At 39.4% G+C, this 21,259-nt stretch overlaps 2 protein-coding genes and 1 long non-coding RNA gene across 8 annotated transcripts in view; 2 read left to right on the top strand and 1 right to left on the bottom strand.

Moving 5' to 3' along the window:
• Positions 1 to 21,259, top strand: part of HOXA5 (homeobox A5) — a 144,950-nt gene that overhangs the window by 8,754 nt on the left and 114,937 nt on the right. For all 6 annotated transcript variants that reach the window (XM_087892632.1, XM_087892633.1, XM_087892635.1 and 3 more), the window contains 2 exons: positions 9,671 to 9,849; positions 14,696 to 14,777. In XM_087892632.1, coding sequence (XP_087748758.1) covers positions 9,671 to 9,849; positions 14,696 to 14,721 — 205 coding nt within the window. In that variant the 3' untranslated portion in view covers positions 14,722 to 14,777. The remainder of the gene's footprint in view (positions 1 to 9,670; positions 9,850 to 14,695; positions 14,778 to 21,259) is intronic.
• Positions 5,859 to 8,165, top strand: HOXA4 (homeobox A4). The gene is made up of 2 exons (XM_034401906.3): positions 5,859 to 6,550; positions 7,020 to 8,165. The coding sequence occupies exons 1-2, from the start codon at positions 5,935 to 5,937 to the stop codon at positions 7,349 to 7,351; spliced, it is 948 nt and encodes a 315-aa protein (XP_034257797.2). The 5' UTR covers positions 5,859 to 5,934; the 3' UTR covers positions 7,352 to 8,165.
• On the bottom strand, positions 14,338 to 18,613 carry LOC117654947 (uncharacterized). Its single transcript, XR_004588457.2, has 2 exons — positions 18,503 to 18,613; positions 14,338 to 15,062 (listed from the first exon to the last, which is right to left on the bottom strand). It is a non-coding gene; the product is annotated as an uncharacterized LOC117654947 (long non-coding RNA).

Raw genomic sequence — 21,259 nt, forward strand, 5'->3', positions numbered from 1 at the left:
AATAGAAAAAGTTGCTTTTTCTATTTTCATCAGTTGTCTTTTTAAATTGTCTTGCTCCCTTTTGGAGCAAAAAGAATGATGCATATAAATGTGTAAAAATGGTTTAGCAGTGTATAGATTGCAATGCACTTTCTATGTTTTAGTACATAGCAAACTGCACACAACTTACTCAGTTCAGTTATAAGTGGGTTTTAAAGTAATATTTGGATTTTGGGGGTGAAACATCTAGAATAATATGTGAAGTTTGCTCTTGAAGCAGCAAATTTATAATTCTATTTTTAGTAAGAAAATATATGTGCATTACTTTATACCTGCATGTAATGTGTACATATAATCTGCATATTTTCCTTTGGTGAAACACTTTTATTTAGTATTATATTTAGAGAATAATTTCCTTCTTCTTCCAAGAAGCAGAAAAGGATGGTCGGAAAGGTTTATTTAATCTGCTAAAATGGGGTTGTTGCTGTTTTTAACACAGCCTCAGTTTGTTGATTTCAGATTTTTGCAAAAGATTTTCTATGTTATATATGTTGCCACAAATAGATGAGTAACCACAGGAATATAGAACACTTTCTTGCAAGACTGAGCAAAGTCCTATCTACACATATTGACTGAGGAGCGGCTTTTTTGAATTCAGTGCAGCTTCTGAGCAAAGGAGCAGAGCTGAACTTTATATTGTGATTTGGTTTGGAACTGGAAACAGTTATTCTGTATAAATGCAGAAAGATAGAAAACTTTCTAGAAGAAGAAAATAGTTTTTAACAAAATATATCCATGTTTCCACTATACAAATGCAGTAGAAAGTTTAACTCTGTAGGAACAAACTATTCTGGTTATAAGGCAGTGGTTGCACTGGTGTTGAGTTTCTAGAAATTTAACTATCTGTTTTGATTTTTTTTCTTGATGTGCTTCTTGGTGTATTTTTCTTGGAAATTCTTCTAAAATACCAATCTCTCTCTCTCTCTTCCATATTTTCAATTTAGGGGAATATAATCATCATTAAAAATGCTGTTAAAAACAACTGAGTCTAAAGTTAAGGAAAACATCTCCCTCCCAAAAATCTCAGGATTGCCGGATTTGCTAGTACTTTTTAATTCAATGGCCTTATCTCCAGATAACTGTATATAGCATAAAATCTGGAAGGCAGGATATGAGCTGAATATAATTTCTCTACCCAGAGAAAATGGTAGATGTCTTTGGACTTTTTTCTTTAAAATAACAGTTAGTTTAATGAATCAGAGCTTTGTAAAAGGTGGGAAACTTGCCCTTTCCTTTTCTCCACTACTTTTGCCTTAAGGTGGAATTTGAAGGCAATCAGTTTAAATGTTGAAGAAAAGGGATTTTTTCAAATACACATTGATGTTTTCAGGAGTTCTCGGAATTCTTTTTTCAAATTCAAATTTTTCATTTTTTTAAAAAAAATTTAAAAGCTTTTTATTTTCTTGCTACTTTGGTTAAATTTAAAGCAAAAGACAGATTGTATGTTTATGTGAATAATGCATATAAACACCAAACTCCACCCTCGAGCTCAGCACAATTAAGATAACTTAATTCTCAATTTTTCTGGTTGCAAAGAACAATTTCACTGTCTTTTTCTTTTTAATTATTTTATTCTGTCTTTAGTATTTTTATAAATAACTCAAAGCAGTGAACATACATAATACTCCTTCCTCCTTCTATTTTCCACTCAACAACAACCCTGTAAAGTGAATTGGACTGAGAATAACTAGCCCAAAGTCACCCAGCTGGCTTTCATGCCTAAAGTGGGACTAGAACCTACAGTCTCGTTTTTTTAGCCTGCTGTCTTAACCACTAGACCACGCTAGCTCTATCTGTATCTTCAACACTCAGGTTCCTTTTTAAGAATAACTGTTAAGAGAATACAAAGACCAGAAACAGTCAAGCCTTATGATGAAAATTCTTACAGATAGATGTATATGTTCAGCTAGCATTTCTTCCAGTGTCAAAACCCAACTGTCAAATGCTGAGCTTCAAAGAAATTCCTTTTAATGAGCTTTTTTTTTTTATTCCAGAAAGTGAAAGGCAAATATAGTCCCTACATTTCACAAAGATTATGTTTTTGTCCTAGAAGAATTTCAGAGTCTTTCCCATTTAGGAATAAAAGATTTAACCAAAGCTTCTCCCTTCCCTCTTTTTTAAAAGAGACACTCTCGAAGATCTCCTGGAAAAAAAACCTAAGTCCAAGGCCGAGGTGAACTTCAGGTCAACTTGTCTAACAAATATGAAAATGTCGCTTGGTGAAGGGCACGCCTTGTTATTTAACAAAGACTGTCAATGTGTAAGATTAATAAGGAACAAAATGTGCCCAGTGTCACTTTTCGGTTACTTTGAAACTCGGGATAGGGTTGTATTGAACAAAGAAACCTGGGTTAAATATACTAAAAATGCATCAAATCAGTGGCAAGGCACGATGCCGGGTTTGTTGATCAGCCATCTTTTCCTTTCGTCTTCTCTTCCAGGCACGTGTGGCAAGACAAAATGTGTGTGTGTGTGTGTATGTGTGTGTGTGTGTGTGTGTGTACACATTTTTTGCTTCAGATACACACTGCTCTTCTCTAGTCAGTGATCATCAAAGGAAGATAAATCTGCAATTTTGCTTCTCCAATATCAGATCTTGCAAAATACCCTTATAGCTTTTACTCGTTTCTTTTTTTAATTTCAATAAATTATCCCTCAGTCCAGACTAGCTCAAAGCAACTGCTGCTAGAATGTTTGATGGTGAGGGGAGTGAAATAATCTTCTCTTCCTCGAAAGACTACGCACGCACGAGTGTGTTACAAAGGAGGATGGTGCTTAACGCTGGCTAGGCCAGGTTTCTGGGTCCAGTATGTGTGCCTGTGGAACAGAGCATAAATCTCTGGAGACATAGGGGTGGGGGATGTGCGAACTGCTGCTGGAGAGATAATCCTCGGTGGTCTTGGCCCGGCTCTTGTTTATGATATGATAGGGAAACCATCAAGACAAGGAACAGGCCCATCTCTGGAGTAGGAAAGAATCTCCTGAGAACCATGCAGCAGCTGATCGGCTTTGGTCACCTTGGAGATTTACGGGGCCTGTAGAGTAGAACCATTTTTATTTCTATGGAGTTGAGCAAAAGGAGGCATCCAGTGGAAGGCAGTGAAGGGAAGAGAATCAGGAGCACTAAATCTTAAGCAGCCCCTGGAATACTCTCACCAGGTCGTATTCAGCAGACAGAAATAAGGTATTTGCCTTCTATGCATTATTATTATTATTGAAGGGAGTCCTAGTTTTTCAATAGTTCTAACTGCCCTCAGGTCCTGGAGGGTGGGGGGGGGGGTTTCTTTCAAGAAAAAAAAATCAGAGTTGCTCATTGCAACTGCAGACTTGCTTCGGTTCCAAGTTGACTCCCATACAGGGATAGGGCCTTAACTATTTAGACTCATCCCAAGTCCTGTTTGTAAGCAATCAAATATTGAACCTCCCCTCCCCATATCCAACCCGGATGGCAACATTCACACTTCCACTCTCACTCCTTTTTAAACCATAAAACAGAAGTGGAAAAAACCAGGGAAAAAATTGTTTCCCTTTGGGATCCAGTGGTGGGGTCTCCTCCGATGCCTACAAGTGTTTTACGGCCTACCCCAAAGAAATGACATCTGACTGCCTTCCGCAGAAAAGCATGCCAGAAAAAAAAAATGCTTCATAAAAAGTCGGCTGGAGATGATAAAAGGGAAATTGCTGTGCCCATTAACAGAGAAGACATATTTCTGTTATTAGCTAAAAACCTGGTCTTTGATTTTATAGGTCAGAGTTCGGGTGATAAAGAAAAGAGGCAGTGAGGAAATTAGGTAGGAAATGCAACACAGATATAATAATTTTAGTAATAAAATCCTTTTAATGAAAGAGTAATGCTGGGACATGCACAGCTCCGCATAGCCCTCATTCCAACTCAAAATATTTGGTTAGAGGATTTTAATTTGGAAGCAATTATACTTATCCACACATAGATCATGGAAGATAAAATAATCACAGAAATCTACATTTGCAGTGAAAGAATGGGGTAACTGACCCCTGATCTCCTGCTGATTAAGAAATCGGATGAAAACAAGGACAAACTAGAAACTAACCTGTGGGATAATACTTTAAAATGTTATTGTAGCAGCATAGTTTTTGTGGTATAGTATACCTGTCTATTCATGAGAAACTCTGATGGATTCACTCTGATTTATTCCATTTCCTTGATTTATTCTCAAGGAAATGGCCATAGGCTTGGTTCTCTATTGTAAGGATAAAGGAAAAGGGCCTCTCGCTATACTTATGTGTTGGTTAAACAGATTTAGAACATCACAGTTTATGCATCGGCTTCCTTATTCCTCTTGTTTTCAACAGTGATGGCAAAGATTAAAAAAAAACTTTCAGCACTGTTAGAATACATAAAAACATTTCTCTCACGTGAAGGCAATAGTTTTCATATTAGTCATCTGGGCTTCAAGTAAAATTGGGTTTCTGGTAACTTCTTGAATATGCTTCCTTATTAATACTTGCAGGAACGACTTCATCTTTCTTACTTGCTCTTATAATTAATTGGATTTCTGTTTGTTTTTGTCTATCAACTTTCATTTCGTATCTGCATCTCTAAGAAATGATCTGCCACTCTAGATTTGCCATGGGGTGTTGGGTATTTAGAATAACTAAATTACAGTAAAAACACCATTTCTGAAAGCCCTGGAGAAGGATCGGAAGGAAACAAAAGCTCCTTACAATTAGTTGGTCTCTGTTTCTTAGTATTTAATAAATTCATTGATTACTACTGTTCCTTACCCTTTATAAATATTCCAAAATTCACTAAATACACCATACTGTTCATTCTCATCTTTAGCTGGTTTGGTTATCCTTTCAAAAACAGAACAGGGGAAGAATAGACGCAGGGGGAAAAAAGATGTACAAAGATTTGCTTGCACAGTTGTGTGTGTAGGGGAGGGGAGAAACTTATGCAGAACGAATTTTCCTATAGCTAAAATCTCTCCTCTCTCTCTCTCTCTCTTCACATAGTCACTCACATCATAGCTTGTATTCAAGAACAATAAATCTAGAATATAGATAACCTTTGTTTCCTTCACTTGATGGGATACAGGCTTAGGATCTTCAGAAAAACTGATAATTGCTGGAATTCTTTAATGAATTTCTCTCTAAAAATTACAGAAACAGTAAGGGGATCTTCTACAGATTATTGCTTTAATTTCCACAACCCTGAAACCAGCCGATTTGTGATTAAGTGAACTTGGATTTAAGAAAGGCTCCTAAACCAATAAATTAGGATTTCAGAAACCACAAAACCCTTGACAGGTTGCATTTGCAGAATTCTGTAGCCTTTTAAAACTTAAAAACGGATCTGATGCTATTTTCAGAGACCTTCCTTCCTTCCGTCCATCCGTCCTTCGATCCTCATTTTACCAAATAAAATCGGACAGCACCGCTTCTTCCCTGAACGGGAAAAGCGCACGTAGGATCATCCTGCGTTTCCTCAACGAATCTTCCTTCTATTTCCTGATCCGGGCTCTGCCAACCTCATAGCAATTGGCCCTGCCGGTCAGGTGGTGGGGGGTGGCAGTGGTATGTATCTCTTTGTGTGTACGTACGTACGTGTGTGTATATTTGTGTGTGTGTCTGTCTGTCTTTGAGCGCGCGTCTATGTATCCGAGCTCGCGCGTGTGCTTTGAGCTTTTAGGGTGGGAATTCCAGAAGGAGGGCGGGGGGGGGGAGTGGAGCCCCAAACTTTGGCGGGAGGTGCTTGACAATAGCGGCGGGAGGGGAGAGAGGAGGAGGCAGAGAGGAAGGGAGGGAGGGAAGGAGGGAAGGAAGGAAGGAGGAAGGGGCAGGAGGGAGGGGCCTCCTCGAGACCAGAAAAACGACAACGCGAGAAAAATTAGTATTTTTGCACTTCACAAATTAATGACCATGAGTTCGTTTTTGATAAACTCCAACTACATCGAACCCAAGTTCCCTCCTTGCGAAGAATACTCAGAGCTCGGCGGCGGCGGCGGCAACGGCGGGAACAACTACCACCCTCCACACTCCCACCAACACCCCCATCCCCATCATCCCCAGCAACAGCAAAAACTACGGCAGCTGCACCTGCGCCAGCCTCTTCCCGATTTCTACCAGCGGCCGAGCAGAGAGCCGGGATACCAGCCGCCGCAGACCCCCGAGGCTCGGTACCTTACTCAGCCCCCCCACTACCCCGAGTCCCCATACGATTACAGCAGCCTCAGCGCCACCCATGGGCAGGAGCATCCAGCTCCCGGAGCCTCGCCACCCCACTCAGCGCCGCTGCCGCCGGCTTCATCAGCTCCTGCCCCCAAGGGCCATCAAGTGGCCTCCCAACCCTTGCTCCAGGGCCACGGCCCACAGCCTCAGCCCCAGCAGCGTGCTTATGAAGCAGCTCTGCGAGCACCTTCCGTGGGGAGTCCCGGCTGCCCCCTTTTGCCCGAAAAGAGCACGCCCGGCCTCAAAGGGAAGGAGGCGCCGGTGGTGTACCCCTGGATGAAGAAGATCCACGTGAGCACGGGTGAGTTGCCCTCCTTCAGAGGGATCTGGGACTGAGCGCGGCGAAGTCCCCGGAGGCTGGGCTAGGGCTGGACTCGGATCTGAGGTAGCACTGGGGAGAGGGCGCATTTCTAGTTTTAAAGTGAAACCCAGAAAGAACGAAAAGTGAGGACCCCTTTTGTAGGTGGGGCCCTTGAGCAAGAGATTTACTATGCCAAGCTATTAGGGCAGTAATTATGGCCCCCATAAATTTAATAGCTCTGGCTCTGGGCGGTAGGTCTTTGAGCTTTCCTTGACCCCAAATGCCCACCACCATTTTTACTGATCCCTAATTGTCCCTTCTTGTCAAGAGCCTGCGAAACCCTTTCTTCCTATTTTAAAAAGGAGCCTGGCGGCATTGAATTTATGGCACAATAATGATAACCTTCCCTTGCCTTCTTCTTTTGTGCATCCGGGTATGTGCGTGTATACCTGCATGTGTGGACGCTCAGTCAGCCCCAGCTACAATGGAGGTGAGCCAAAAAGATCTCGGACTGCCTATACAAGACAACAAGTCCTGGAGCTGGAGAAGGAGTTCCATTTTAACCGCTACCTGACCAGGAGGCGACGCATTGAGATCGCGCACACACTCTGTCTGTCTGAGCGGCAGGTCAAGATCTGGTTTCAGAACAGGCGGATGAAGTGGAAGAAGGATCACAAATTGCCCAACACCAAGATGCGCTCCTCCAACAATTCTGGTCTCCACCAGCCAGCCAAAGCTGCAGCCCAGCATCACCCACCAACTCCCAGAAGCAGGGCCACTTTAAACTCAGCCTCACTATGATGGCCAGACTCACTTGGAGAAAGAGACACTCGGGGAAAGAGACACCCTAACATTTCTCCAATGCTTGCCTCTTTTTCCTTTTGGCCTGGGGACCAAGCAATTGCACTGGGGGTAGAAACAGCAGAATAAAAATCTGTGCTGAAAAAAGCACATGCGCCATTCAAACCAAAAAGTAAATAAGCTTTGGACAGTATTACTCCTTTATAAATATGTCTTGCCCTCCATGATCTTTTTTTTATTATTTATGGGAGCTTTGGATGGAACAAATGTTTAAAAACCACTCTTTGTATAAATGTTTTGAGGCAACATAGTATTGATAAGTGACTTTGCATGTAAATCCTAGGCTTGTGTTGTTCTGTGGAATGTTTGTTCCTGCACCCTTGGAAGAGGCAGAAGTAAACTAGTCTGATTTCACTAAAGTCATTTGGAAATTAGGGTGGGGGGGGGGGACACTCAGCAACCACACAGTCTCATCCCTAACTGGCTGAAGAAAGTGTTTTCCATGTATCAAGAGTAATATTTTTTTTAAGTGTAGTTCTTGCTCCAGTTGTGATAGTAGTTTCCCTAACATTGCATTTATTATTTTTAAGAAAAATGAACCAATGTTGCTCTAAAAGCTCAGCCTATACTCATGTCATATCACAGTCCATGTCTATGAACAATATGTGAATTCTATATGTACACATTTGTGAAAGTGTGTTGTGTGTGTATGTATATCAATGTATATATAAATATATATATATATATATATAAATATAATGTCCAGTGCTGTTAATAAAGAATATTCTGTACAGAAATAAAATTAAAAGCACTAGACCCACTGCCAGAACCATGCATTTCCAAGATCTGGGTTTTGGTTGACACGTTGTAGCCAGGTCTTATTTAAACAAGTAGCTATATTGATTGATTGGGTTTGACATCAGCTGGTAAAGGCTGAATTTTAGTATTAGTATTGTAATCAAATAGTATCATTCAGAATTAACACAAAGTATATTAGGTGGAATAAGTCATGCTGATTTCCAGAGCACTGATTTTCACACAGTACCTGAGTCTTAGGCCCCTGTGAGTACAAGGAGGTGGGAGAAAGTCCTATTGAAATAAACTGGACTAGAGTGGGGATGATGGGTTAAATAGGATGTTTCTAAGGTACCCAGCTTGTAACATTCTTCTTCTTAAGTAGGCAACTGAGTTTAATCCTGATACCTATGGAAATCCACCCATCCTGCAAAAACAATTCAATCTTTTTCCATTCTTGTTCAGAAGCTTTGTGTTTTGTGTGTATACTATATTGCTACTTCTATGCAACCAGAAATAGAGACTCTTCAGTACGCTGGAGGGAATGATTAATATTATTCTTATCACACTAGCCGTACTTTTCACCATATTGTAACTGTATCTTTCTTTTGTTTATTTGTTAGTGGTAGCAACTTTTCTTTCAGTTTTAATAACACACCACTTCTTGGATTATAATAAATCGGCATCCTTCATGCCAAACAATGCAGAGAGCAAGAGAGAGGGAGGGAGAGAGAGACAGACAGACAGAGGACTACCACATCAGGGAGATGGTCTTGATATAACAGTTTTACAGCTGATATTTTGGATAATTTGTACAATGTGCACATATAAAAAAAATCTTCAATTTAAAGATAGATTGAGATCTTATTCTAAGTAGCAAAACACCTTCAGGCCTTAATTGCCATCTAGAACAAGAATTTCCTTGTGGGTGGCAAATGTATGTGGTGCAATGAAACTTAATCCTCTTTTAGCTATTTTTCACTGGTAGAGAGTCCTTTGCAGAGTTTTCAGAGAAAAAGTGGCAAAATTTAACTGAAATATATGAGAATTCTTCTGAGCTGGGGAGGGTCACAATATTGACAGTATTAAAATGTCATATTGTTATGAAAATAAATTTCAGGCCAAACAGAGAAGCCCAAACTGGGTCTCCCTTAAAACCTGAAAGACATGCTTGGTCTGAATTCTTTAATGAAATAGAAGAAAATGGCACAGAAAACATGGAGGCTTCCCTCCTGCTTTTTACTGAGTGTCTTTGTCTAAACTCTGTGTTTGGCATGAAGATTTTTCTTCTGATAATTTACAGAAACTTATAAATGAAGAGGAATCTTCAAGGTGTTTAATCAGCTACATATGTAAAAGATTACAAATCCTCTTTTACTTCCCAGGATTTATGCTGGGTGCCCCCCTTCCCCTCTCTTTCCCTGTGGTTAAAAAAAAAGCAAAATGAAATCATGCTGAAAATAGCAATTTTACTGGGAATCATTAATCACCTCCTACAATAAATACTTCTTTGTAATTCAACAGCGATTCTGAAAGGCATTCTCTTGGAAAAAGTCTGCGAAGACACCGAAGGATTTTCTTGGGGAAAATGTGTTCATGTATAAAAGACACAGTTGCTTGGCTGCACCCTGAAGGTGTATGCTTTCAGGGTGGAGTATCGGACCTGGCAGAAAAATACATATGGCAGATTGTCACCATTCAAGGTAATTTTAAAAAATTATTCTATGGATCTTTTCCCATATTGTCACTTAAATGTGTAGTTGCACTTGGGAATGGGGATAGGCATGGGGGAGCAGGAGAGAGAGGTTGTGTTGTTATATGGCAGTGCCCTGGATTTCTACCTTAGCTGGCCTAATTAATGTTACAATTGTTCCAAAAACTACAGAGTAGGAGTTTAAACCCTACTATTGTCCTGTCATTGTACCGGGGCAATGAGGAGAGTTCACCGAAAGGACACATTTTCTGTCCCATTAATTGTTTTTTTTAAAGAAGCAGACTGACCAATCAAACCCTTGACCTTTAAAAGCAGTATCCATTCTAATCTGATTCTTGGGCTTAAGCATGCTTCTCTCTTTTTTTATTTCCTCCCCTCCCTCTCTGTGTCTCACACACATACATAGATGTAAAACATCTTTGCCCAGTTATAAAGGAAGACAATTCTAAAATCAAGTGTTTCTTTAATGTTGTACATGTGGGAAAAAAGAAACGAGAAAGACATCTCCATTCCCAAAATCAGTCCAATGTAAGCCTGCTGCTCCCATACAAGGCAGAGCAGGGCAATGAAGGCTATTTCTTCTCTCCACTCCAGTTTGTGGGGTGACACAGAGATTTGTTTGTTTTTGTTTTGTTTTGTTTAATCCTCACTTGTGGAATTCATGCAAACCCTTAAGAATCCTGGCTATGCAGGCTCTAGAAATGGTCTGTCATTTTAGCCAGCAGCCACAAGAAATTACAGTACATGTTCTGGTGGGGGAAGGATGGGAAGAGGAAAAGAAGGCTGAAGAGTATTTCCTGTTGCTGGTGTCTCTATTTTTCAAGCAGGAATAAAGGTTAGATAGATAGAAGTGTGGTCATTTCTTTTCTGGCTTTCTATTCTTACCATCTTGTTTACTCTCTTTTGACCTTATATCAATTCTGGGACCACTCCTGTCCTTGAGTTATATGGCCACCAAAATTGCAGAGCTAACTTCAGGGAGGGGTCCCCCTTTCTTCCTCCCTTCCTCCCCCTAAATAAAAATTAAAGAAGAGTGCTTTTTTGTTTGCTTAGCTAGGTCCCCACAGAAATATACAAAAAGATCAATATCGAGTGACACCATTACATGAAGCAACCTTAGTGTGAACCAACTGGAAGACCAATAAACAAGAAAGGGAAGCTTTCGCTTGTGATTTATGACAGGCACAGAAGAGTATGATTGAGACTGGTGAAGGGACTGCACTGCATGGCTTTTACATTGCAAGAGAAAGCAATAGAGAAAGGACACTTGGTAGGGAAATTCTAGCTTAGCCTTTCTAGCCTAATGTCTTCCAGATTTTCTTGAGCCCAGCTTCCTTGTTAAAAGCTATGGAAAGTTTTTCTAGATTTCAGCAAATAGAGCTTTTGGGAAAATCTGACTATCCTTAAAATGGGGAATGGATTAACCAGGGATGGACAGTGAAGTTGACACTGTTTTTGAGCACTGTGGGATTTTGCAGATTTGTTTGAAGCTTCTATCTAATGCTCTCCCCATTCCATAAGTAACCTTCAACGATGGATTAAGACCACTTCTTTAAGATCGTGTATGCTTGGATCATAGCTGAACCTGCTGGCCACCAACAGGCCTAGGTGTCTCCTTCCTGATATGGTTTTAGTACAAAATAAGCCAGATAATGCTGAAATCCATCTGAATTTAGTGGGATGGTTTCCCACAAATTAGTTATATTTAGTTTCAAATTACATGTGGGAGACATTGATTGACTTGTCTCATTAACTGCAATCAGACCTAAGAACAGTTAAAGTCATTTTCACACTACTGATTTTAGCATCTTCTAGAATCCTCCAGCCATACTGTAATGACAGAAAGCCTATTCTCATTAATGATACTACTCTAGTGATAACTTGAAATGGTCTATGACCATAATCCTGTGTGTGTGTGTGTGTGTATGTATGTGTGTGTGTTTCTATCGAGGCACCTGTCTCAAGGGTATGGCTAGCTGATGAGAGCTAAATAGCTTGAAATAGATTTATACTAGTCTCCCTTTATTTCTTTATCAGCGAAATATAAATTTGGTATAATATATATATATGTATATATAGGCCTAAGCTATAGGAGCTTGACTTGACTCCTAGGCAAGTCATTCTCTCTAGCTCAAACTACCTCACAGGTTTGTTGTTGTGGGGGGAAATAGGAGGAAGTTGTGTTGGATATGTTCATTGTCTTCAGTTATTTGTAAAAATAATAATTTTTACATAATAATGGATTTTTCTTTTACAAAGTAAACGATACAAATAAATGAAAATGAAACAAATAACTCTGCTTAAATTTAGTCCAGCTCCGGCCCAATGAAGCTTAGTTGCAATTTGGGTTGTTGTTACCTGCTGGCCAAAATGTTTCATGCCTTTCATACCACATTTCAGGAGAATGTTGGCCTTCCAAGTGTTTTCTATGGATTTGATCAAAGGCTGAAACATTTTCCTTCCTAAAAGAGTGTTAATATTCCTGCAAACTGCACAATTAATCCGGATTTCATCATCCTCCATATCATTCAAAGAAATGCCATAGATAGGGAATTATGAAGCATTTGATAGCCTTTCTTGGAAGGGCCTGCCTATCTGGCCCCCCATCACAAACACAGGACTGGAACAAAAACCCAGCTATGCCCCTACCTGCAGCTGACAATACAAATTCGAATCCCAGTGACTGATTGGGGGGGGGGGGGGAAAGAGCCTGTTTCATTCTCCCTTAGTTTGACACTCCACCCCTCCACCCCGCGCATTATTGATGCCCAAACGACCTCTTCGAAAACTGAAAAACTGTCAGAAAGCGGAGAGAAGGGTTCAATAAGCGGCTGGAAAGCTTCTGCTAGGATAGATAAAGGTATTGCCTCTGTTCTCAGAGTATTGAAATTTTAATCTAGGAAGAGGGACGGGGGGGGGGGGAAGGGACATCACGTGGCAGATTAAATAATTAATGCCGGTCTCTAGCAATGAATCGGTGGACGTCAGTTCTCACTCGAAGTGAAGGGTAGCTTCCTCTTTCTTACCCCCAACTCTTCCACCCCACAATTTTTTCGTTAAAAAACAAAGCCAAACCTACCCGCCAGCCTTTCTGATGTATCTTTGCAAGAGTCTTTAAGCCTCTTAAGCAAGCAATAAGGGGGATTGAGGTAGTTTGGTAAATACGTAGGGACCAGCCTTGCTCCTTGATCGAGGTTCATTGTTTGAAGCTAGCTTGCTTCGGGGGAGCAGTTTTTACCAAAGGTTGAAATCTCGCAGACAAACGGCTTGGCGGTCAGTTCTGCTATCCGGGCGATTCATCCTTCGCCGAGGCGAAATCGACTTGATAACTCACTTCTGGTCCTCATTTCTCCCTGGGGAAGGTTGCCTGCCCCCGCGAGGGAAGGCGGATTTTGGTTGCTGGCTCTAAATTTTGCAGGGCTTCATAAATTACCAGCTTCTCCATGAAGGGCTAAACAAGAAACGGGAGAGCAGGAAGCATCGTGAGAAAGGGGAAGGGAGATGCGAGTGGGTGGCAGTCCACACTGAAGTCTGGGAGGGAGGCATTCTTCCTAACTCTTAGTTAAGCCGAGCGATTTACTACGGAATGAAAATATCGCTATTAAGGGTCGATTTGGGGATAACAAGAAATTATCATCTTCTGGTAAGAGCTCCGAGGCTACTTCGCAACTTTTGAGATGGAAAGAAGACTCCTTCCAACCGCTCTGGCAGCCTAAAATCCCACGATGTGCTATTTAATCGCTCTCCAATACACCCTAATTTCTAAGGGCAGGAATGCATATTTAATAATAAATGTACAAAGGGAAAGAGGGCTCAACCCAAAGAAGGCAATTGATGTGATGATTTTACAAAGCGATGCTTGCTTTTTTATTTATTTATTTAAAGGAGATAATGGTAAAGTAGCAGAAATATGGGGAGGGAGGACAATATTGAGCCCGCCTGAGTACTCAGTTTAGCAGTAGATATCTGATGCAATCCACGGGCAATTCTAGAAAGCAAGCCGCCGCCCCCCCCCCAAATAAATTACTATGGCTGCTTTTCTCTTTCTCAATGGCTGTTTAGCCAAAAAGTTGACATTTTGCTACTTCCTACCTCTTAGGCAAAGGAACCAATTACCGAAATCCAAATTCTATAGGGAAACGTTTTCCAAATGGAACAGGGCCTTTTAAAAACATTTGTGGCAATGATCCTCCAAAAGAAAGATGGATCAATACTGGACACTCACTTTTACTAGCCACGTGAAGAAGGATCATTCATATTTCTTTTAAAACCTGGTGCAGATAGAACCAGAGGAGGAAAAGATGAGCAAGACAGCCATTATTAAATATGGTTGAAGAAAACTTACTGTTGAGGTCAACAAGCTTATCCACTGTTTTTACTAAGGGACCCACAGAAGACAGACACACAATTATTCTAACTCTCCTGCTTCCAACTTCCCAGTCTTTTTAAAGTTATTATTCTTGATTCTGAGTCAGTGTTGATGGTATATCAAAACTTTATTTGACTAAATGATGCTAAGCAATGATTTCCCAGACATAAAAATACATGTTTCTGATAAGAATTCTATTAAAAGAAAACAGAGGTCACTTATTACAAAATTATCTTTCAATTTCATCCATACTGTTGCAAACAGCATCATTATTGGTATTGATATCCATTTCCTTTTACTAATGTTTTTGCTGTTCTCTAAGCAAAATAAAAAGTTGATTTTGCTAATATTGTATCTTTTAAAGTAGCTAAACAGTCCTTTTCCTTCCTTTCACTTGAAATTAATTATCTATAACTTCAATACTTTTTAATTGTTGGTTTATCTCTTGCCTGTTCTTTGTTTACAGCATTCCAGGTCACGGGGAAACTATGATTTAAAGCAGTATACAATCTGGAAACAATTCTGTCCTGGGCTGTAAGAACGAGGAGGTAAGAACCTTGTTGGAGGTGGTGGGAGGAAATTAAACTTCTTGTACAACAGTTTAAAATAGTTTCATGTTGCAGAGAAGAGGACTTGGTTTGAAGTACTTGTTAGAGAGGTAACTGCAGAGTTGGGGTTTGATAAATAGCTAAACCGGTTGGAATTTTCTTCACTGTGGTCTATTCATCTCTCTTGGTCAGTGAATGCCCTTCTTGTTAAACAAAGAAATACACAGAGCTTAAGTAAGAGCAGTTCTCTGAGCTCCATTCAAATCAGGCAGCTTTGCACACCGGCTGGAAAGAGCCAAAGAAGTAAAATGAATATGCATTGGGGGTTGAGTGTCAAGATATAAGACCAAGTTGATAATTAAAAGGTTTACACTGATGGACTGTTGATAGTGTTTTTTCTTTCATGATTCCCAAAGTGTCTCCTAATTTTAGAATGTTTTGCATTAAAACAGGAGAGAAAGAATAGAGTTTTAGATTTATTTTTTTTAAAATGTGGGAATATTATCAGTGTTGATAATACTTCTAGGAATGTGGAGGATCACTTTTACTTTTTAAAAATTCCTTGGAAAGCCTCTGGATGCAATGAAAATTGATTGATTGAAAACTTTGTTGTACTCTACTTTTGATGTTAAAGTTCTCATTTCATTCAAATTTCTATAATTGTTAAAAAGATTGTTCTACTAGGATTTCAGTAAGTGGATAGTTATTTGAATTGTCTGCTAAAATTACTCAGAATTGAAGCAGATTTAGGTTAGTACATGCTTAAAGATAGCCATAAATTATAATGTTACAAAGGTTTGTTATGCTGATATAATAGCTTGTTCAGGTTCTTCCTTTTAAAGAAGCCCCAGAATCTTGAGTCTTCGCTGTTCCAAAATAAAATATTGTATTTCAATATAAAAATATTTAGAAAGGGAGAAAATTAAAGATGCTTATTACTTAACTGCTTGAGATTTAATACATTATCATTCCAGACCCAACTTTCAGTGTTCTAAATTAGCCTTAAAAAATATCCCCTTTATTTATTTATTGGTACAAAATTTATTCATCCTTCCCCACATTTCTCTAATAAGAAAATATTCTATCTTAATAAGTACAGTTAGCTAATAATAGTCAAGGTATATGTCTTCCAAAACTGGAACAGATTTTGCAAATGGAACTATAAAACTAAGCCCCCTACCCCCACCCCCACCCCACACATGCTACAGCCATATACTTTAATATAGAATCTTGTTTCTTTTTAGGTATAAATGTTAATGTAAAAGTTAAAGGTAAAAATAAAAACAAGAACTAGCTTCATACACTACAGATGTTATATATGTAAAATTGAAATTCTGATGTTAAAAAAAGAATTTTATTGTAAATAGACACCTGACAAACATACACACACACACACACACACAATCTCCAAGGCTTCAGTATTGTAGATATTTATTTGACAGAAAGTCCCACTGAAATCAGTAGGACTTATAATAGATATGAATATGATTTCTCTTGGTAACTCAAGTAGAGATTAGCAACTGATTATGGTTGAATCCAAAAATCTTAGCCATTTATTTGGAAAGCAGTGACCAAGGATATCAGTGCCTTTCTCCTTTTTCTTCCAAAAAAGTTTGTTTGAGATCCCAGCTCAGATCTGTTTCATGTTTCTCCAGCCTGGATTCTGTGACTACATGAACAAGTTTATCTTCACTCCATCTAAATCCTCAAATAAATTTAACTTTTTAAGGTCTCCTAAAGTGTTCAAATCTCTAGCTCTTTGAGGTGGTAGAAAAACGTCATGGTGAATTTCTACCAGAAAAACAAAAAACTAGATGCCTAGAAGATTTTTTTTTTTTTTAAATAGTCACATACATCTTCAATGATTACTGGAGTTAATAGTTCAACAGCAGTTTTCACATTAACACAGCACCAAGAAACAACTTCAGAGAAATTCGATCTTTGAAAATCAAAGAAAGATTTTCTAGGTAGGCCTGTAAATTGAAGTTGCACTTTAAATTTTGGATAATCATGATTGCTTTGGAGATTTCTTTTCACTTTTGACTCCAAGCAAAACTGTTTACTTATAACTAAAGGTTTATGTTTTTCCCTGCACCATTTCTCATTAACCATTAATTATAGCTTCATGTTGTCCAAAATGTTCTGGGGTCTCTTGACTGGGTTAAAACATTGCCTTAAATAACCTGTGAAACCCTTCGGAACAGAAAGTTGCTCTTGGTTTGAGATTAGCTTTTGCTAGCAGAATTCTGAACAATGGTGGTACTGTAGAAAAGCATATGCTAGCTTTTAAAGTTGCACAAATGCACTATAATTTATGGCAGATTTAGGCAACAGTCAAAGGGCTGACTTCTGCTTTTTGGAGGGTTTAATTCTAGGCACACTTACCTGAAAACAAAGTCATGAAAATTACCTCCAAGGAAAATGTGATTTAGGAGCATTCTTTTATTGACTTCAGTCAATTTGCTTTTGCAACTTGCTGAAGTCTGATTTCACAACAGTAAATGCAACTTGTTCCCAAATAAACATGCATAGAATTGCAGTGTTTAAGCAAGACTTTTGCTCTACTTTTAAGGCAACCTGTTATTAAAGTGCCTATTTGCTAGTTTGAAAATATCTTTCCTAAGAGCCAGAGAAGCTCAATATCCAATGTTAGACTGGGGAATTCTCTGAATTCTCTGACAAATTGAAAAAAAAATTATTGAATCCATGTGCTTCCACATTGTTGCTGAATATGTTTTTTTTTCTGGTGTAACCATAACCCAGCAATCTTTTAGTCAAGCACTCTTAAAATGAATTTAAAGTTAAAGAAAGTTGTGGGATTGTTCAAAATTGGACCATAAATTAGTGGAGACTATAAATTTCATTTTCTCACACATTTTAAATTCATAACAAAGAGAGGGAATGGAAAGAGGCAGAAACAGCTTGACAGAGTGTTGAAAGAAGCAGAAGGCTAAGAGCTATTTCTCATGGTACAGTTGAGAGGAAATTCCTTGGTAAGTAGAAATTCTCTATTAGAACTACCAAAGTGGGCCTGATAGAAGAACAATCTTATTTCTTCATTATTAAAAGTATTTAACACCTCCTAGGTTAGAAGACACTATGGAAATGAACTGTCCAGAAACAAAAACAAAATCATTTTTTAAGTTCACTTAAAAGTCTTATTACCCTTCCTCTTTGTTTTCAAAGTTATCGGTCTTTAGACAGTTATATTATTATTTTCCCTTAAACATTTCATTGTTCTAGATAGAACCTAGTAATTTTGCACATCACTCAAGTACTTGCATAGGAAATGCGTAAATGCGAGTTGAATGAGGCGGTCCCAAAGTTTTGGCGAAATTTAGATCTACCCTCCAGCAGGCAGATGCTGTCCTCCTCCTCCTCCTCCTCCTCCTCCTCCTCCTCCTCCTCCTCCTCCTCCTCCTCCTCCTCCTAGGCCATTAACAGGACAAGGACAGTTACCCAGTACTTTCTATCGGAAGGTCCTTTGTCAGGTAATTTAAACTCTGGTGTTTCATGTGGGTGTTGAGCAAGCCCCTCTCAATAGACTTACAGAAGAGGCCATGGGATGGCTGATGGTCTGAAGGGCTTCTCTGCAGAAATCCAGATGAAGTTCATCTGCTTTGTGCCCAGTGGCCTTTCCCTCCCTCCCCCACCCACCTCTGAAGGGTCACCAGAAAGGTTTCATTCTACAGGGCATCTGATTCGATGAAAATAATTATTCTTACCTTCCCTCTAAAACTTACACGGAAAACAAAATCTGAATATGTGGGTTGGGAGGATAATAATAAACGTCTCCAGCTCATGGTTTTCCCCTCCCTCTTCTGAAATGCCCTTGCTTAAAGCTTAAGAGGAAAGAAGAGAAAGCAAACACACGCTCTCTCGCGCGCACACACTCACACATGCGCGCGCGCACACACATACACCAGAGGCTCGCGCTTCCAACCCTGATTCCTTCAGCGATTCCCGATTTCAAATAAAAGGATTTAAGTTGACGTATGACCACGTGAGCACATAATACAGCGCATTATTGTGCCATTTGGAGTGGAGACCCGGACTGGCTTCGTCTGCGATTACGCTTCCCAGTTTCTGTTCAGAGCAAGGACTGCTTTCTGTTATCCATCGCCGGTCCCCCCCCCGCCCCCCGAACGCTGCGATCACCCTCGGGAAGTCTCCGTTTGGGCTACCGCACTTGATCCTGATGGAAAGGTTATTATTGCCCGGCTGTTAGGGCGAAATGCTTCGTTAAAAAAACAAAAAACAAAAAGCAGGGAGACAGAGAGAGGATGGATTTTATTTTAAGGTATTTCCGTTGATTGTTCCTGGCGCGCGCGCGACTTCCAGCGGGGCTAAGCAAAAGTCCGGGGGAAAGGCTTAAGAGGGCTATGGAGAGCCGTTCACTTCGCCTTCCTCTTTGTTTTGCTGGGCTTGCGAAAGAGTGCTTTGCAACGAGCAGAGAACTGTCCCCACCCCGTCTCCGGTCCCTACTCAAAAGGTTAAGATTCCTGTGAATTGTTCCAGACTGGGTTTTCTTTTCTTTTTTACTAAATGATGTAGGGGTTCCTTTTAAAAGTCAAAATATAGAGGAAGAAGAGAGGCTTGTTTTGATGTTGCTTGTTTCTTTATTTTTACTATTATTATTATTATTATTATTATTATTATTATTATTATTATTATTATTATTATTATTGGTTTCATGAGCGTTTTGACTGTGATCACAGTCAGAAACTAAATGCTTTTCCTTCCTTCCTTCCTTCCTTCCTTCCTTCCTTCCTTCCTTCCTTCCTTCCTTCCTTCCTTTTTTTTTGGGGGGGGCTTCAATAGGAAATATATGCAATTCAGCTGCCTTTTTATTTGTGATGCATGGTGATATTATTTTTACCAATATCCCACCTATCCTGTGCCAGGAAAACCTTTATCAATCCAGTATGGAAGTAAGCTGTTCCTCCCTCTCCCATTTCACTTGCATCTTCACTCTTCTCTCTGAGAATGGAAGAAAAGCATCCATCCATCCATCCAAGCACCATAATAATCAATGAGATTCTTTGCAGGGCCATATTTGCTTGAACAAGATTCTGGAAAGCAGCAAAAACAGAAGCATGCCTTCCTCTGCCTTTCCTAAAGGTTTTCATTAGCTATCACCAAATCCTAACCACTTATTCATTCTGTATAATGGGAGGAATTGCCCCCTAAATGGAACAGGGAGTGGGCATGAATGCCCTCCTTGCTTTATACAAGGGGACAAATGTTATATAAAATTGCATCCACCACTGAGTCCCAGGATTGCTAAAGGTCAGAGTGCTGACTGTTGATTTATGTTGCCAGTGGGCTGGGGGCAGCGTGCTCGCCTTCACTCTTCTATGCTTTCCTCTTCCTTTTATTGGCAGTTGCAATTATTCAATTTAGGATTCAATTTTAGATGCATAATGATTTAAAGTATCAAAAATAAAACTTTTTTTTAAACCAAGATGGTATGGATATTTAATAGCAGAATATGTGTGACTGCATCTTTCTGTATATGCATGTATATGAGAGAAACATACATGCATACATATATGTAAGTTAGTATAAATTAACTCTCCTTTTCTGATCTGCCAAACAAGCAGGTCTCCAGTATATCTGCAAAAGTAATCACCCATAACTCTTTATTATGTATCTCTGTGTATTTGTCTGTTAGTGTATAGTTAAACGAATTGTTTGGCAATTCATAGTATTTAAAAGTAGCTTTTTCAGAAGAGGGAAAGAAAATTAGATTTCACATGGGCCAGACCCAGCTGCGGAAAAAAGAGGAGAGCGTTAATTTTGGCTCAATTATTTTGTCATCATTTTGTATGATTTATGGTCCAGTTCCGGATGATTTTGACCCAGTTAAAACAGTCATAAATAATGAATCCCAATCCTGAGACCGTGTTTGTGTTCAGGAGTTTAAAAGTGAACAGTTGAGTAAATAGAGATCCAGATATCAGTGATGCTGATATGATAAATTCTACTTTCTAGGTAAAAAAAGATTTTAAATGCTGTCCATATCAGGGAACAAGTCCTATATAATTAATGATAATACTTTCCAGGGAAAGATTTGGTAGATTTAGAATGTTAACTGACCTGAAATTTAAAAATCTAGAATCATATTTCTCTTTCCAGTATTTTCTTGTCCCACTTACAGAGCTTTGGTTTATTTTATTTCTTACACACACCCATGTGCACTCTTTAATAAGGTGTGCTGAGATCTTTCCTATTTGCTGAGCTGATAAGGAAACTTGCTCATTTTCTTTTTCCTTAGAGAGAAAACATTCATTTCCAAACTTGGCTTTGCAAATGCAAGGTAGCTTTTGTTTTTGATGAACAATACTTATTCCTACCTTGCTTCAGAATGAGAGGCTCTTGAACCATTTAGATTTATATTGCTTTAGGTCCAGTTGGTCCAGCATGAATCTAAACGGAGTCTGGCTCCTTACATGGCAACAAGAGAGGGGATATTACATTAA

The sequence above is a fragment of the Pantherophis guttatus genome, chromosome 4 (assembly GCF_059756535.1).
Source record: "Pantherophis guttatus breed Tessera chromosome 4, ASM5975653v1, whole genome shotgun sequence".
NCBI classification, from domain to species: Eukaryota; Metazoa; Chordata; class Lepidosauria; order Squamata; family Colubridae; genus Pantherophis; species Pantherophis guttatus.

What these genes read in the sequence shown, in the direction of transcription:
- HOXA4 (XM_034401906.3), top strand. Translation starts at nt 5,935, where the DNA reads ATGACCATGAGTTCGTTTTTGATAAACTCCAACTACATCGAACCCAAG. An exon ending in GAAGATCCACGTGAGCACGG is followed by an intron (nt 6,551 to 7,019) that starts GTGAGTTGCCCT and finishes GTGGACGCTCAG; the next exon opens with TCAGCCCCAGCTACAATGGA.